This window comes from Phlebotomus papatasi, chromosome 4 (genome assembly GCF_024763615.1).
Source record: "Phlebotomus papatasi isolate M1 chromosome 4, Ppap_2.1, whole genome shotgun sequence".
In the NCBI taxonomy this organism is placed as follows: domain Eukaryota; kingdom Metazoa; phylum Arthropoda; class Insecta; order Diptera; family Psychodidae; genus Phlebotomus; species Phlebotomus papatasi.
In genome coordinates this window covers 236589-251900 of record NC_077225.1, presented here as the reverse complement: position 1 = coordinate 251900, position 15312 = coordinate 236589, and the positions used below count along the sequence as shown (strand labels likewise).

The window sequence follows — 15312 nt, the reverse complement described above, 5'->3', positions numbered from 1 at the left end:
CTTTAAATACTATTCCTTTCAATACCTCTCCCTCGTGATCTCTTACAATGCCATTAGCTGAGAAAAGAAGCTCCCTTAAGGGGTATCTCAAACGGTTCGAGGATCAGAGAAATGATATTATTTCGGGTAAAAGGGACAGATAATCCTAACCGGCTTATGTAGGTGAGATTCTTAACGTGAGCTAACTCGGAGTGCATGCAAATTCGATTTGGAGCTGAAGTTGGGAGACGCCATTCAGTTATCTTGAATCAAATTCGTGAAATTATACAAATTTTGTATTTAAACCAAAATATCAAGGATTTGGATGGAGTGACAGAAAAGTGTTATATGGGTGAAATGTAGACCAGAAGATTAGATTAGATTAGATTAGAATTCGGGGGCGGCGAACAGCTCCATCCATGCGCCATCCAGCTCCACTCAGCTCCAGCCGCCATTCCAGCCTCAGCCACACCATCAACCACCATCCTCATGTCCTCGCTAGTTCGCCGTCTGCACCCAGGCCTCAGTGTGGGCCCATTATGCATCCCCGTCCATTGTAACTCCTCGTTTTAAGGGTCGTGTGTACTGAGCCAGCCAGTCTTCCTGATGAATTCCATTATACAGGCCGGCTTCAGTTGTGGTAGTTCGTCGCAAGAGAGCACCGCTTTACCCAGCAGTACTCGTCTTGTGTTGTAGAGACTGGGACAGTCACATAAGTAATGTAGGACCGTTTCCTCAGTATCGTTACAGCCCCTGCAGATCGGGTTACATTGTATACCCAATCTAAAAAGGTGTTTGTTTAGACAGTGTCCGGTGAGAAGGTTAGCAAACTGCCTCGCTTTGCAGCGCTTGCTGCCCACCAGGTACTCTGTCCTTTTACTGTTCACTTGTGGCATAAACAGTCTGGACACACGGCAATTTCTAGTAGCAGACCAGGCCGTTTGGTGTTGTGTGAGTAAATCCATCTTGATGATGGTTTTTTCTTGTTTGGGGGGATACTCCAACAGCGGGTTCCGGACCGATAAATTCGGTCTTCGCTCCCACCATTGTGAGGCGGTCCGCCTCCTCATTACCCTCTATTCCGCAGTGCCCAGGCACCCAATGGAGAGTGATCTCGCAATTAAGCGAGGCCATTTCTATCATTTTCCGGCACTCAAGCACTAACGAAGAGCGGGAGTTATATCCTGAAATGGATAGTAAAGCAGCTTTGCTGTCAGAAAATATGTTTATTCGCCGGTCAGAGATACCAGCCTCAATCAGACTCCGTACTCCAACCAGGATTGCCGTGACCTCGGCCTGAAATACCGTGGTATTTCGGCCAAGAGGCACCGACCCACCAAGTCCAAGTTCTGGACAGTGGTACCCGGCACCTGAGGACTCTTCTACACGTGAGCCGTCAGTGAAGAGTGCAACTGTACCGGGCTCAATAATCTCACCCGCGTGCTCTCTCCATTCAGCCCTTGTGTGAAGTATAGGTCTAAAGTTCTTTTGAGGCAATCTTTCCTCCAACTGGAAATCATCCCTCATTAGAAGGTCAGGATGCCTTCGAACAAGTGAGTCCATGATACGCACATGTCCCACTGGGTGGCAGCCAACCTTCCATGTACCTGCTGTGCGCAGTCTAAATGCTGCCATACCCGCCTCCGCTTTAATATAGAGCGGAAGTGGAGGCAAGCTTAGCATAACCTCCAGAGCAGCAGTGGGTGCTGTTCTAATGGCTCCTGTAATTGCAAGACAGGCTAATCTCTGAAGCCGCTGTAGTGCCCGAGCCGAATTATTATATTCAACTCTAGGCCACCATACCACAGCTCCGTATGAGATCAGAGGTCTAACTATGGCTTGATACATCCATAGTGTGATTGTTCCGGATAGGAACATGCCTTTTCTTCAATATATGAGAAATTGTATGTAAAACCCCACGAGCAAAAATGATAAAGTTTAGGCTTAGATTTTTGCACTATAAGTGATCCAAAATTAGAAATTATCCGTCTCATCAAACAGATATATAATCCAAATGTGCTTTAAGATAGTTTCATCCTTTAAGGATCATTAGTTTACTTAATAATCATGCCAATCCTTGGGCATAACATTCAGATACAAAATTTCTCATTGAACACTAAATTGCATATTTTTAGGGATAGTTTTTTATCATAAATATCCGTAGTTTATTATTCATATATGCAAGATCATTTTTCTACACTATCAAACTGTAACTATACTTGATATCGTTAGTCCAATCCTTATAGTGTAAGAAAAAACCATATGAATCCTTTATCATGTCTCATAGCATCTTCAATTTAAGATTAAATGCACTGTTAATCCGAATTTCAGATGGAAATTACCATCAATAGAATCGTACTAAAGTCGATTATCACTTTCTAAAGGATTCATCCTTCAAATCAATATATTTCAAATATTCATTTTTATATGACAATTCATCCAGTGAATGACCGACCTATTTAACGTGCGTCATTGGGTGAAGAAGACAAACAAGAAAAATGCAATTCTGCACATCAGGCATATATTCAAATATAGGGACTTAGCAATTTTCAAACAATGCTCAATAGTGGGAGAGACCACAAATTTTGTATAAAAACCCATAATTTTTGTAAATAAATTTAGATTTCGCATTACCAGGGAACCAAGCGTTTCTTTTCGGCATTTAATTGCCTTTGTCTCTTCTGCGATTTCTCAGGACCACTTTGGCCAAGTCCAGCGGCACTCTAGTGCCTTCCACTTCAGCGGCCAAAGAGTCTGGCTTGTCTTTAGCGGCATCTAAAGTGCCTTTCTCTCAGCAGCCAGACACTCGGCTCTGTTGCCTGGACTCAGCGGCTTTACATAAAGCCTAAGGACCTAAAGTGGCAACATCTTCTGGCTTTGTTCGTCGGCATTAGGATTGCCTACTTTCAGCAGCCAGAAGAGGCTCCGCTGCCTACCACTGCGGCTTTAAATAGCCTATCTTAAGTGGCAGCTCGGACTTTGAGGAATTGAAGATATTTTCTCCCTGAGGCATTCGTGCCCGGTGCACAGACCAAGTCTCTGTTTTACGCTCTGGAGGCATCAGATTAGTCTGGTCGCCATCACTGAGGGGCATTCCTGCCTGTATCCCAGTGGCATTCAATTGCCGTTACCAGGGGCTGTCTTTAAAAGACGCCGAGCGACACCGAAAGGGTAGAAAACCTTCAATAAATCAACAGTCTAAAGAGCAGGGAATTTCTTGGCGAGATCTGAGAAATCTTCCTCCTCTATATTGGCTCCTGCAGCCTGATTGGAGCCAACAGTGATTTTCGGCGACAGACCCCATGATCTGCCAAATAGATATCGACATGAAAAGAAACATCTAGTGGCCGCGGTGATACGGTCCTCCAGATGTCTCTTCCATGTCAGTCTTTGATCAAGTAAAATACCGAGGTACTTTACTTCTTTCTGGAGGATAAGGTCTTTCCCAAAGAATTTGGGCGCCCTATACCCCTGCAGTTTGTACTTTCTTGTGAAAACGATGAGAGCGGTCTTGTCAGGGTTAACCCTAAGACCGCTAGAACCACACCATTCTTCGACAATTGTTAGTGCTCTTTGCATTAGTTCACAGAGCGTAGATAAAAATTTACCCCGTATGACAATACAGACGTCATCGGCGTATCCTTGTGTGTAAGCATTAGCAGAGTTCAGTTGAACCAGTAAGCTGTTCACCACCATGGTCCATAGAAGGGGGGACAGCACGCCACCCTGTGGACAACCGTTGCTCACAGCTGCCGACAGGAGAGACCCACAGACCCCCGCCTCCACCATGCGATTTTTCACTAAGTTAGTGATGAATTTTTCTAGGGTTTGGCCTAGACCAAATTCTTTCATCGCCCTAACCAAGACCGCAGAGTTAACCCTGTCAAAGGCTCCCTCTATGTCCAAGAAAGCGACAAGAGCCATTTCTTTGTCACAAATTGACTTTTCGATTCGACTCACCAATTGATGAAGAGCCGATTCTGTGGATTTTCCTCTTTGATAGGCATGTTGCATAGGACTCAAGGGCTTCTTTATAAGAATCCGACTCCTAACATACCTATCGCAAAGTTTCTCCAGGGTTTTGAGCAAAAACGAAGTCAGACTAATTGGCCTGAAGGACTTGGGTTCCTCGTAATTGCTTTTGCCTGGTTTGGGTATAAATACTATCCGTGCCCGCCTCCAGGCATGTGGTACATACCCGATGGCAAGACACGCCCTAAATAGGTTTCTTAGCGGTACCGTGATTATATCTGCAGCTTGCTGAAGCAATGCCGGAAATATACCATCCGTACCAGCTGTTTTGTAGGGTGAGAAACCGCCAATTGCCCATGCCACACCTTCACATGAGACAATTTCAGAAGCTTTTTCCCAACCACCTCTACTCCCCGAATAAATTTCGGGTTGTTCATTAAGTGGTTCCACACCGTCTATTTGACAGTTAGGAAAGTGTGTCTCGAGCAAGAGACGTGTAACTTGCTCCGCGGAATCTGTATAGACTCCGCTAGGAGCTCTCAGCATGCCAAGCCGCTCTGAGGGTTCCTTGGATAGAACCTTTTTAATCCTAGCCGCTTCTTTAACAGCCAGAATTTGACTACAAAAGTTCCTCCAATTCTCCCTTTTCCATTTTCTCAATGCCTTCTTATAGTCCCTTTTACGAGCCGCCGCTTCATCCCAGTCGCTGTCTAGCATCGTATTTTGGGCCCTATTGATTGCTTTCCTAGTCCTCTGTCTAAGTAAGCCAATTTCTTTAGGTAATTTACCTCTATTCCCACCTGATGAGTAATTAATGGGCAGGCTTTTTCATAAGCCGATAGCAAAGCCGAGTTCAGTTTGTTAACTGAGTCTTCAATGCCCTCAGCATTTTTAGGCGCACACCCATTGTCCCGCCACTCCTCGGAAAGTAGCCGATTGAAATTCAACCAGTTAGTTTTCCGAGGGTTGCGGAATGGCCTCGGAATATTGGTTGGAGCCGAAATGTCGAAATAAATCCTTCTATGATCAGACATAGTCAGACAATCCGACACATGCCAACCTGTAGCTAGCTCAGCTGCAAGAACCGATCCAAATGTGATATCAATGACTTCCTTCCTTCGTCTGTCAACGAAAGTGGGCTTGTCACCTGCATTAATAACCTGCAGTTGGTTCGTGCAGATAAAACCCAAGAGAGACTCCCCCCGCGCATTAACGCCACTGCTACCCCATGCAATGTGATGAGCATTGGCATCAGCACCAACGAGGAGCTCCCATGAGTTCATCTCACACGCCGCGACCAGATCTGCCAGCTCTCGAGAAGGTGGCAAATCAGTCGCGTCATATGGCAAGTAAGCCGAGACAAGGACCAGCTCCCCTCTCCCACGAGCAGTCTCTATCTCCACTTTAACCGCCACTAAATCTCCAGTGGAGTATTGAGGAAGGAACATTGCATTAATGTCCTTAGAGACATATATGCAAGTCCTAATCTTATGGTTTACGCGGTTGCTGTAATACAGATTGCCGCGTTGTAAATCAACCCCTTTAACTTTGTTTTGGACCGTCCAGGGTTCTTGGAACAGTCCAATGCAAGCCTGCACCACCGCCAGCTTCTCATTTATACAAGTCATTGCAGCGCGGCAGTGGTGCAGGTTCGCCTGAATGCATTTAATTATGTTCGTCATCAGAGTCCGGACGTCCCCCCTCCTCGGATTTGGGTATCCTCACCCTCAGGGTACCGAAATCATAGAAAAGTCGGCCCCCATTGGCTCGGATGCTGTCAGCCGATCCCTCGTCGATTCCGACGTGGATCAGCTGACCCCCCTCCCTTCGTTCGGCGCGGAAGACCGTCCAGCGTCCCGTCTCCAACCCATTTTGTGCGCCAATCAGTTTAAGCACGGCGCTATGGTGCTCCACCGGGCCGGGGATGAAGAGGGTAACCCTCATCCTCCTCAGCTCGGACTGGTCAATTACCCGGAGGTTGTATCCGGATGGCACCGGCATACCCGCGGTCTCCCGAACAAGCCAGGCGCGGGCCACCGCATCGAAGCAGATAATGCGGAGTGCTCCCGCGTCCAGCCTGAACCCAGAAAACCTCGGGGTAGCCCCGCGGCCCATCTCGGCCCTTAACCTATCACGTAGGTGTGAGAGTATTCTCTCGGACATATTGTCCGAGATCCCGGTTGTGGTTCCGGTGTTTACAATAGCCACCTTAAGGTGGTCAGCGACCTCATCCCTGAGGCTTCTTTGAGGTGGTGTATTTTTTTGGCACCTCTTTTTCATGGGGCAATCCGGAGGAGTGGTGTCATTGTTCCTCAGTCTCTTCCCAGGAGTGCCTAGATCACCTCGGATGCCGTTGCGAGATGACTCTCTCACAGCTTCCGTGGCTTTCTTGATCGGCTTGCCCCTTTCATCACTGGTAGGGACCGATCGGCGCACAGCCGCTGAGTTTGCAGCCGCTTGCGTCTCAGTCCCCGACCTTTCCTGGATCTCGGCACCAGAAACCCCCCCAGCAGCTTCCTTCTGCCTCCTTTCCTTCGCCCGACGCCGCTGAACCTTGCGCTGCTGTCCCTTTGTCAGCTTTGGCAAGGGCACCGTGGACGGGTCAGCCACCCCTCCGTTCTCTCCTTCGGGAGTCTTATCCTCAAAAATGGGTGGCAACTCCATCATTAGGGCTGCAATCCCATAGGATTTGACAGTGCCGATGGACTCAGCATCACTGTCAATCATCAGCAAGTCCTCCTCCTCAGGTGTCAATGCTCCAGTGTGAGTACCAACTTCAGCCGACTGGGCTACAGCCAAAGTTGGGGGGATGGTATTTAGGCCATCGCCAGAATTTTCCCCAGTACTGCTAGCGATGGGGTCCTCAGACGTCTTTTTGCCCTTGCCTTTCGGCGCTGAGTGCTCAGAGCAACTATCTTTATTGTTATTCATAATAATTTCCTGTGAAGCAAAACGCCCTGATTACCACCCTGTAGGCAATGATGCACCGAGGCTTGCTCCATTCACGTCACACCCGCGAAGCTTATGCTTCACGGTTTGGGTCACGGATAACTAAACGCCGAAACGTATGCAAAAGTGCCGAGTGACTTGACCAGCAAGAGTGATCGAGACTCTCAGCTCATTCACAAAACGCAACGGTACCACCAGCCTCACACTAACACACAAACGTTTAGTCGTGGGAACACCGCGAAGAAAAGTCGCGATAACTCGCGAAAGGAGCAACCCCAGCACAAAACAACACCACGAGTCGATACACCGTACATAGGCGGACACACCTCACACAGATCTTACCAACTCACGGTGAATTTGACCACAGAAATTTAATATTTCCTCAGAGCGCACAGATATCACTTGGTACCAAGCTCACTGCTAAACAGGTTTTTCATGTAGACCAGAATGTTCTCTATAATTTTCCCATAGAACATGATCTCATCGATTACTCAGAAGCCAAGATAAGCGAGGTTTTTTTGTTTCTTAACTCGTTTTTTCATCCAGAGTTCCCCAAGTAGTCATTTGTTGAACTTCAACTATATCAAAGAATTGTTGTATTTTATGGGACTTTCCATTTAAACCCCTATTTTAAGTGTCTCGGTGGAGTAGAGGCAGTCAAATTGGCATCTGAGGGATTTCAAAGCGTTATTATGGGAAAAATCAATTTTTTCACACTTAAACGGCAAAATCGGAGTGATAGCGTAGTCTGATCGGAAAATGATGTATGGACGAAATGTAGAGACAAATGTGCTCTACAATTGTGTTTAAGTAATCATCAAAATCGGTTCAGCGACAGTCGAGATAATTGAGGTTATGTGATATTGAAATTGGTTTTTCGACTATGGCGCCCCTGGTGTTGGTCCTACGAAGTTCAAATATTCTAGAAAATTGTAGCAGTTGGTGAGATCTTTCGTTTAAGCCCTTATTCATTAAAATCGGTCACATAGAACCGGAGATATGATTTTTTGAATTTTGTGAACTTTGACCCCTCATATCTCCGGTTCTATTGAAAATACAGCGCACATACACACCATTTTGGAAACGTCCTAGACTGGACTACAACATACTCAAATTTCATTAACTTGCACAATGCCGTTTTTGAGAAAAGTTACTTTGAATTTCGATGAATTTTGATGCTATCACAGCGCCACCTATGGGGACTTTTTGAACTTCCATCTGAAAGTGCTCATCCAGACGAAACCAAAAAGGTAAAATTTATGTCGCTATGTTAATTAGAACCGGAGATAGAGGCCGGTCAATGTTCGAACTTTGACCCCTTATAGCTCGGGTCAGGGTTTATGGATCGACATAAGGTTTTTTTTTGTTTGATAGGTATAATCAACGGCTACAACATACTAAATTTTCAGCCCGATTGCATAAGGAATTTTTGAGTTATTTAACTTTTAAGATTTAAAAATTTTCTTTTTAATAATAGCACCCCTAGCGGTGGTTTTATGAACTTGCGATGTTAGAAGAGGAAGTGGCATTTCACGAGAGCTTTCCAAAAAGCCCTCATTTTTTAAATTCTGACAATTAGAACCGGAGTTATGGCCATTTTAGGAATTTTTTTTTGGACCCTTATAGCTCGGGTCAGGGGGGTCGGGGGATCTTAAGTTTAGTATTGATGGAAAGCTCTAAGGCCCAGCTATAACATACTAAAATTTGAGCCCGCTCGATGCCATAGGGGCGGAGCTATTGAGAAAACAAAAAAAGGGGGGTATTCAAAATGGCGGAAGGAGGGGTGGGGGGTGGGGGGTCAATGCACCATGTTGCAATTTTCATACGATATTTAACCTTTGCCGAAAACCGCAAGTCGATATCTTTTTTAGTTTAGGAGCTATTAAGCTCCAAAGAGCGGCCGGACGGCCGGCCGGCCGGGAACATAACTTAGCCCCCCATATATTCGTGATCAGGAAGTGGCGAAACACATTTTGGCCAAGTTTGAGCGCGATCGGAGGACATGAAATTTTGTTAGGATTATAGTAGGTGAGATTGTTAAGAATCTCACCTAATAGAGATTGATTCCGAAACCGCTCAAGCGATTTTGAACAAGCTTAAGGATTATGAAACTCAATTTGCGCAAATACATAAAGATATCTTGTCCGCCACCCTTGACGTTGAAAGGGAAAGAGCGGAGCATAATGGAATTATAGTCAGAATGGGTTCGCTCTATTCATTTTTTGCCGAGTATGCTAACAATAAGGGCGTGGATTCAGATCAGAATCTTCCCTCCAACCCTACCACCACTCTTCTCAATAAGGCTCAATCCACTCCCACTGGTGCCACAGCTCAGAATGTTGGTGAAAGTTCCCAACCACAACCTTCCATTCTTGAAATAGCTCTTGCTAGATTAATTGACCACCAGCAAGAATCGGATCGTAGAAATCAGTTATATTTTCAGAATTTAAATGAAACTTTGCTAAACATTTCCACCAACAATGCTAACCATACCAGCTCCGATAATCACCAGCGGTCTAATAATAAACTACCACCTTTGACTGTTCCTGACTTTTCTGGCGATTATACAGCATGGAAGAACTTTAAGGATATGTTCCTTAGTATCATTGACAAGGATTCCAAGCTTTCACAAGTTCAGAAGCTCCAATACCTTAAAACTTATGTGAAAGATGAAGCACTCAAATTGATTTCCGAAATCTCAGTTACTGAAGAAAATTATGTTGTGGCATGGGATGCTCTTGTGAAACATTATGACGATACCTTCACAGTAGTTAATTGTCAAATCGATAGGTTTTGCAAGATTCTAAGTGTAGCTGCGCCCACAGCTTCTGCAATAGCAGAGGTTTATACCACAGCAAGTTCAGTGATCAATTCCCTTGATGCCCTTAAAGTCACAAGTCGAGATCCCTGGGTTATCTATTTTCTTCTTGCCAAACTTGATCAAGAAACCAGGACACTTTGGTCTCAAGACTCAGCCAAGAAAATGCCCACTTGCCAAGACTTCATGGAGTTCCTTGACAACAGGTTGCGGTCTCTAAGGTTATGTCAGAGCATGCCAAGTAATCCCTTGAACAATCCGCAAAAGCCCTCAAATTCTAAGCCACTATTTTCTCACCAACCCAGATCTAATATGCCCAAGCCCAACCAAGCCAGTGTACTTGCCGCTGCAGCCCCCCACCCGTGCACGGCCTGTAACCAAATGGACCATAAGGTCTTCAGATGTCCCACCTTTCATCAAATGTCACCAACAGATAGATTAGCATTTGTACGTCGGAAAGGTCTTTGTCGAAAATGCCTTGTTGGCACCCATGCTTCCAAAGATTGTACTTATTTCCCATGCAGAAGATGCTCTAATCCCCACAACACCCTTCTACACGATTCGTTCTACCCCGACAACACCAACACTTCAAGTCCCAACCAAGCACTGGCTACCGCCACTTCTCCTCAGGTCGCCTCGATTGTGCAGGACACCCAGACAAATGATCTAACTGATTCTCAGGACCCTCTTGAACCCGTACCTCCAGTTACCAGGTCAAATGCATCCGCCATAAATTCCAATCCTGGCATTTCTCGCATTCCTAACAAGGTTTTCTTGGAGACGGCAGTGGTGCAGGTTCTCGACAGAAATGGCATTCCGATGCAATGTCGTGCGCTCTTGGATTCAGGAGCTCAAGTCAATTTAATCTCGCAGTCCCTTTATCAGCGTTTGAAACTACCTAAGACGTTATCAAATATCTTTATTGGAAGTGTTGTTCAGGGAGGAGCGCAATCTAAATATCAAACCGATTGTACTGTAATATCTCTGGTGAGCAAGTCAAGCTTCACCATGCCATGTCAAATTGTGACCTCAGTCCTAGAACAAAAAATTCCAAATTGGGAGGCGAAAGAATCCCACCTTCAAATTCCTTCTGACTTCCAATTGGCCGATCCCACCTGGTTTGTGCCTCAGCCCATTGAGTTGTTAATCAGCAACGAGTTTTATAATGAGCTAATATCTGGAAAGAGCATTAAGCTGGGTCCGGGAATGCCTGTGCTGAAGGAGTCCTGTCTGGGTTGGATAATTTCAGGGCCATTTCAGGAACATCCTAACTCCCCAATAGGTCCGGTTGTGGCCACTACTTTGGCGTCTATTGACACCACTTTGAAAAAATTCTGGGCCTCTGAAGAAGTTGAACCGCCTCGTCAATCCAATCCAGATCATTTAAAGGTAGAAGAAGTATTTCGAAACACCACTGTCCGTGATTCCACTGGGCGTTATATCACACACATTCCATTCAAACACAACCTCGGAAGGCTTGATACAAATCTGCCTAATGCCACAAAACAATTCCTTTCGTTAGAAAGGAAACTTCAAAAGAATCCCACATTACGAGAAAATTATGACAAGGCCATGAGCGAGAATTTCACCCTAAACTTTTTCGAGGAGGTTCCAGATGATGAATTGAGTCGACCTTGCTATTATTTGCCACATCATGCAGTAGTTAAAACCACTGAGACCTCCACTAAAACCAGAGTCGTGATGAATGCGAGCTCAAAAAGCCAGACTGGCCTCAGTCTCAATGATGTCGCAATGATGGGCCCCACGGTTCTGCCCGACATTGTGGACATCCTCTTGAGATTTCGAATGCACGAATTTGCCTTCACATGCGACATAGAGAAAATGTACCCTCAAATTCTCATTTATCCTCCCCACCGTGATTATCACCGAATCCTATGGAGATTTGACCCTGACCAACCGATAAAACATTTTCGCGCCAGAGGTGTCTGTTTTGGCGTGACTTCCTCCCCCTTCTTAGCAACCAGGGGTTTGAACGATCTTGCTGACCATGGCAAACACACTCACCCATTAGCCAGTTATCTTCTTACCCACAACTTTTATGTTGATGATTGCTTGGTGTCGGTGACCTCAATTAACGAAGCTCGTCAATCCATTGATCAGCTGCAAAGTCTTTTGGCAAGTGCTGGAATGAAGTTGGCTAAATGGAATTCCAATGAACCCAGTATGTTTGCCCTAACATCTCCTAACCTCAATTTCACCCAAGAAGAAGCTACTGCTTCACCTTCGTCAACACTTGGCATGATTTGGCGTTCAACAACTGACCAATTCCATTATAAATTGTCCTCCAATTTTGCTGCAGCTCGTACTAAGAGAGAAATTCTGGCATGTGTCGCTTCGTTATATGACCCATTAGGATTGATCGGTCCGACTGTAGTTTGTGGGAAGTTAATTCTCCAAACCATATGGAAAAATGCGCTAGTATGGGATCAACCCATCCCTGACGATATCCTTCGGGAATGGCTACGTTACTCTAGAGCTCTGCCAGCTATCGAACAGTTGACCATTCCACGGTGGATCTCAACTATGTCAGGGTCTACTGTGAAGGAACTCCACATATTCACTGATGCTAGTTCCTATGCTTACGGTGCAGTTGCGTACGCAGTCTCCGAAGATTCTCATGGTCATTTACAGTCCCAAATTGTAATAGCAAAATCCAGAGTTGCCCCTACCGAAGCTCCCACTATCCCTCGCCTTGAACTTTGCGCCGCATTACTTGGTGCACGCCTTCTGAAAAAGATTAGTAATTCCATAGCTGTCCCTGACTACTTCATGTGGACAGACTCCACCATTGTACTGGGCCAAATCCGCTCAAAATGAACTAAATTGGATTCTTACATCCTCAGTAGAGTTACTGAAATTCAGTCGTTAACTGACATTCATAAATGGAGCCATGTCCCTACTGACATAAATCCAGCTGACATTATATCGAGAGGCATGCTCCCGGCTGATCTGATAAATGCCAAATTGTGGTGGAACGGCCCACACTTTGTCATTCAGACGATAAATTTTTGGCCACTTGATCCTACAAGGGATTTTCCGGAACCGTTAGCTATGGCTGCTGTTCCATGCAAGAGAAACGTCCATCCTATCGAAACCATTCTATCTTTATCCCTTAATTTCCGCAAGGTCACGCGCATTCTTGCGTACATCCTACGCATGGGTTCCAAAAACAAACCTACATCTTCCTTAACCGTTGTCGAATTAGGTCGGGCAGAAAGAAAGCTCATCTCCTTTACCCAAGACAGGTACCTTAGTGGGGTAAAACTGGCCATCCAAGAGGGGAAATTATCTTCCATTCGGAAATTCCGGTACCTTTGGCCGCTAAGTCCATTCGTGGATAACCAAGGATTGATCCGTGTGGGAGGACGGCTGAAAAATTCCTCGGAGAGTTATGATGTTCGGCATCCTATTTTGTTACCCAAATGTGACCTTGCGCTCATCATTGCCACTCAACTTCATCTAGACCATCAACACATCGGTCCCCAAATGCTTCTACCAACCATCCGACAAAAATACTGGCCGCTGGGCTCGAGAGATCTCACCAGAAGGGTGTGCAGATTATGCATTAAATGCTTCAAGCACAATCCAACCATGCTCAGTCAGCTCATGGGAAATCTGCCACCTGATCGAGTAACGCTCACCACCCCTTTTTCTATTTGTGAGGTTGATTTCTGCGGACCTATATTAACCAGGCCAGCATATAAACGTGGCGGGGTCTCATACAAAACATACGTATGTGCGTTTGTTTGTTTCGCCACTAAGGCAATACATTTGGAGGTGGTCGGTGACATGACCACAGGCTCATTCATCTCGGCTCTCCGAAGATTTATCTCTCGTCGCTCTGCTCCATCGCATATTTACTGCGACAATGCCACAAATTTCCGTGGAGCTGAGGCAGTAATAAAGCAGCTTCTAAATGAATTAAAATCTGAGTCACTGTTCGACGATGAATGTACTTCCAAGGGAATCACCTTCCATTTCATGCCACCAAGATCTCCTCATCATGGAGGTCTGCACGAAGCAGCTATCAAATCCTTAAAATATCATCTTCGTCGAGAAATAGGAGCCACTATCCTTACGTTCGAAGAACTCTCTACAGTGATCTGCCAAGTGGAAGCGATCTTAAATAGTCGTCCCATCACACCCTTACCTGAGGATCCCAATGAACCTGCGGCTTTAACTCCCGGTCACTTTCTCATTGGAAAGCCGTTGAATATGCTGCCTGAAGTAAACCTCACAAACATTTCGCCTCAGTCTCTCACAAGATGGCAGTTATGTCAGAAGCTCTTGCAGCATTTTGCGGCTCGTTGGAGAAAGGAGTATATTCATACCCTCCAACCAAAAAGGAAATGGTTCAATCCTCAAGAAAACCTCAAACCCGGAGATCTGGTTCTCCTCGCAGAGGATCACGTAGCCCCCAGCCATTGGTCTATGGGCATTGTGGAGGCCACTCACCCTGGTGAAGACGGAAAATGCCGAGTTGCCACCATTCGCACGACCAAGGGCACATATCAACGCGCAATCCAACGACTCGCCAGATTACCATTGGAGGGATTCGCACCCTCAGAATTCCGCCCCGGAGCATGTTGACGCAGTAGAGGAAAAATGTGTAAGGCGTATTAACGCATCGCCTGACGGGAGAGTAGAGCTTTCGTTCCACAGTTCCACACACACACACTCAGAGATCATTCGTTGTCTTCCCCTCTTCCATGACAAACAATGTCGTGTGTTGAGCGGGAATTCGAGAACTTTCTTCCCATTGTTGGGAGAAAGTATAAATGGGAGAAGCTCGAAATCCACTTCCTCTTCTTTTCTCTGCAGTTATCACCAATAAAGTAGTATCATCTTGCAAAAGTGAACCACGTTTTTTTTTTCTTTCTAAAAAAGTCCAATTTATCAGTGATTTGGTGTCAAAAGTTAAGTTTATGAGTTAAAAAATCAAAGGAAATTTTCCCTCCTTTCTCAGTGTGGCTTGGCAGTGCGTTTTGGGCAGGTTTTTAGTGAAGAAGGATTAAGAAAGATTGAGACGCCTTTCCACACGAGGCTGCGTGCAAGAGACTCGTCTGAGCGGCAGGACAAGAGAAAAATTGCGTTTTGTCCATCTAGCCGGATGGCTTTGGACATACACAATTAATCTCTTACTTAAATCATCCTCCAGGTACACCATAGATCACCCCCCAGTCTCATCAGCCTCATTCATACGCCACAATCATCCTCCAGGTACACCATAGATCACCCCCCAGTCTCATCAGCCTCATTTATACGCCACAATCATCCTCCAGGTACACCATAGATCACCCCCCAGTCTCATCAGCCTCATTCATACGCCACAATCATCCTCCAGGTACACCATAGATCACCCCCCAGTCTCATCAGCCTCATTCATACGCCACAATCATCCTCCAGGTACACCATAGATCACCCCCCAGTCTCATCAGCCTCATTCATACGCCACAATCATCCTCCAGGTACACCATAGATCACCCCCCAGTCTCATCAGCCTCATTCATACGCCACAATCATCCTCCAGGTACGCTACTCCAGATGAGTTATGCAGCGCTGGTGTGGGGAGT

At 45.7% G+C, this 15312-nt stretch overlaps 3 protein-coding genes across 3 annotated transcripts; 2 read left to right on the top strand and 1 right to left on the bottom strand.

Annotated features, from left to right (window-relative positions):
• Positions 1-900: 900 nt before the first annotated feature.
• On the bottom strand, positions 901-1857 carry LOC129808432 (uncharacterized). The gene has a single exon (XM_055858205.1). It carries the CDS (start codon positions 1855-1857, stop codon positions 901-903), a length of 957 nt encoding a protein of 318 aa, XP_055714180.1.
• A 7243-nt stretch (positions 1858-9100) lies between these two features.
• Positions 9101-12556, top strand: LOC129808430 (uncharacterized). Its single transcript, XM_055858204.1, has one exon. It carries the CDS (start codon positions 9101-9103, stop codon positions 12554-12556), a length of 3456 nt encoding a protein of 1151 aa, XP_055714179.1.
• A 972-nt stretch (positions 12557-13528) lies between these two features.
• Positions 13529-14329, top strand: LOC129808429 (uncharacterized). The gene has a single exon (XM_055858203.1). It carries the CDS (start codon positions 13529-13531, stop codon positions 14327-14329), a length of 801 nt encoding a protein of 266 aa, XP_055714178.1.
• The last annotated feature ends 983 nt before the right edge of the window (positions 14330-15312 follow it).

Coding starts and splice junctions, on each gene's coding strand:
- LOC129808432 (XM_055858205.1), bottom strand. CDS start 1,857: ATGTTCCTATCCGGAACAATCACACTATGGATGTATCAAGCCATAGTT.
- LOC129808430 (XM_055858204.1), top strand. CDS start 9,101: ATGGGTTCGCTCTATTCATTTTTTGCCGAGTATGCTAACAATAAGGGC.
- LOC129808429 (XM_055858203.1), top strand. CDS start 13,529: ATGACCACAGGCTCATTCATCTCGGCTCTCCGAAGATTTATCTCTCGT.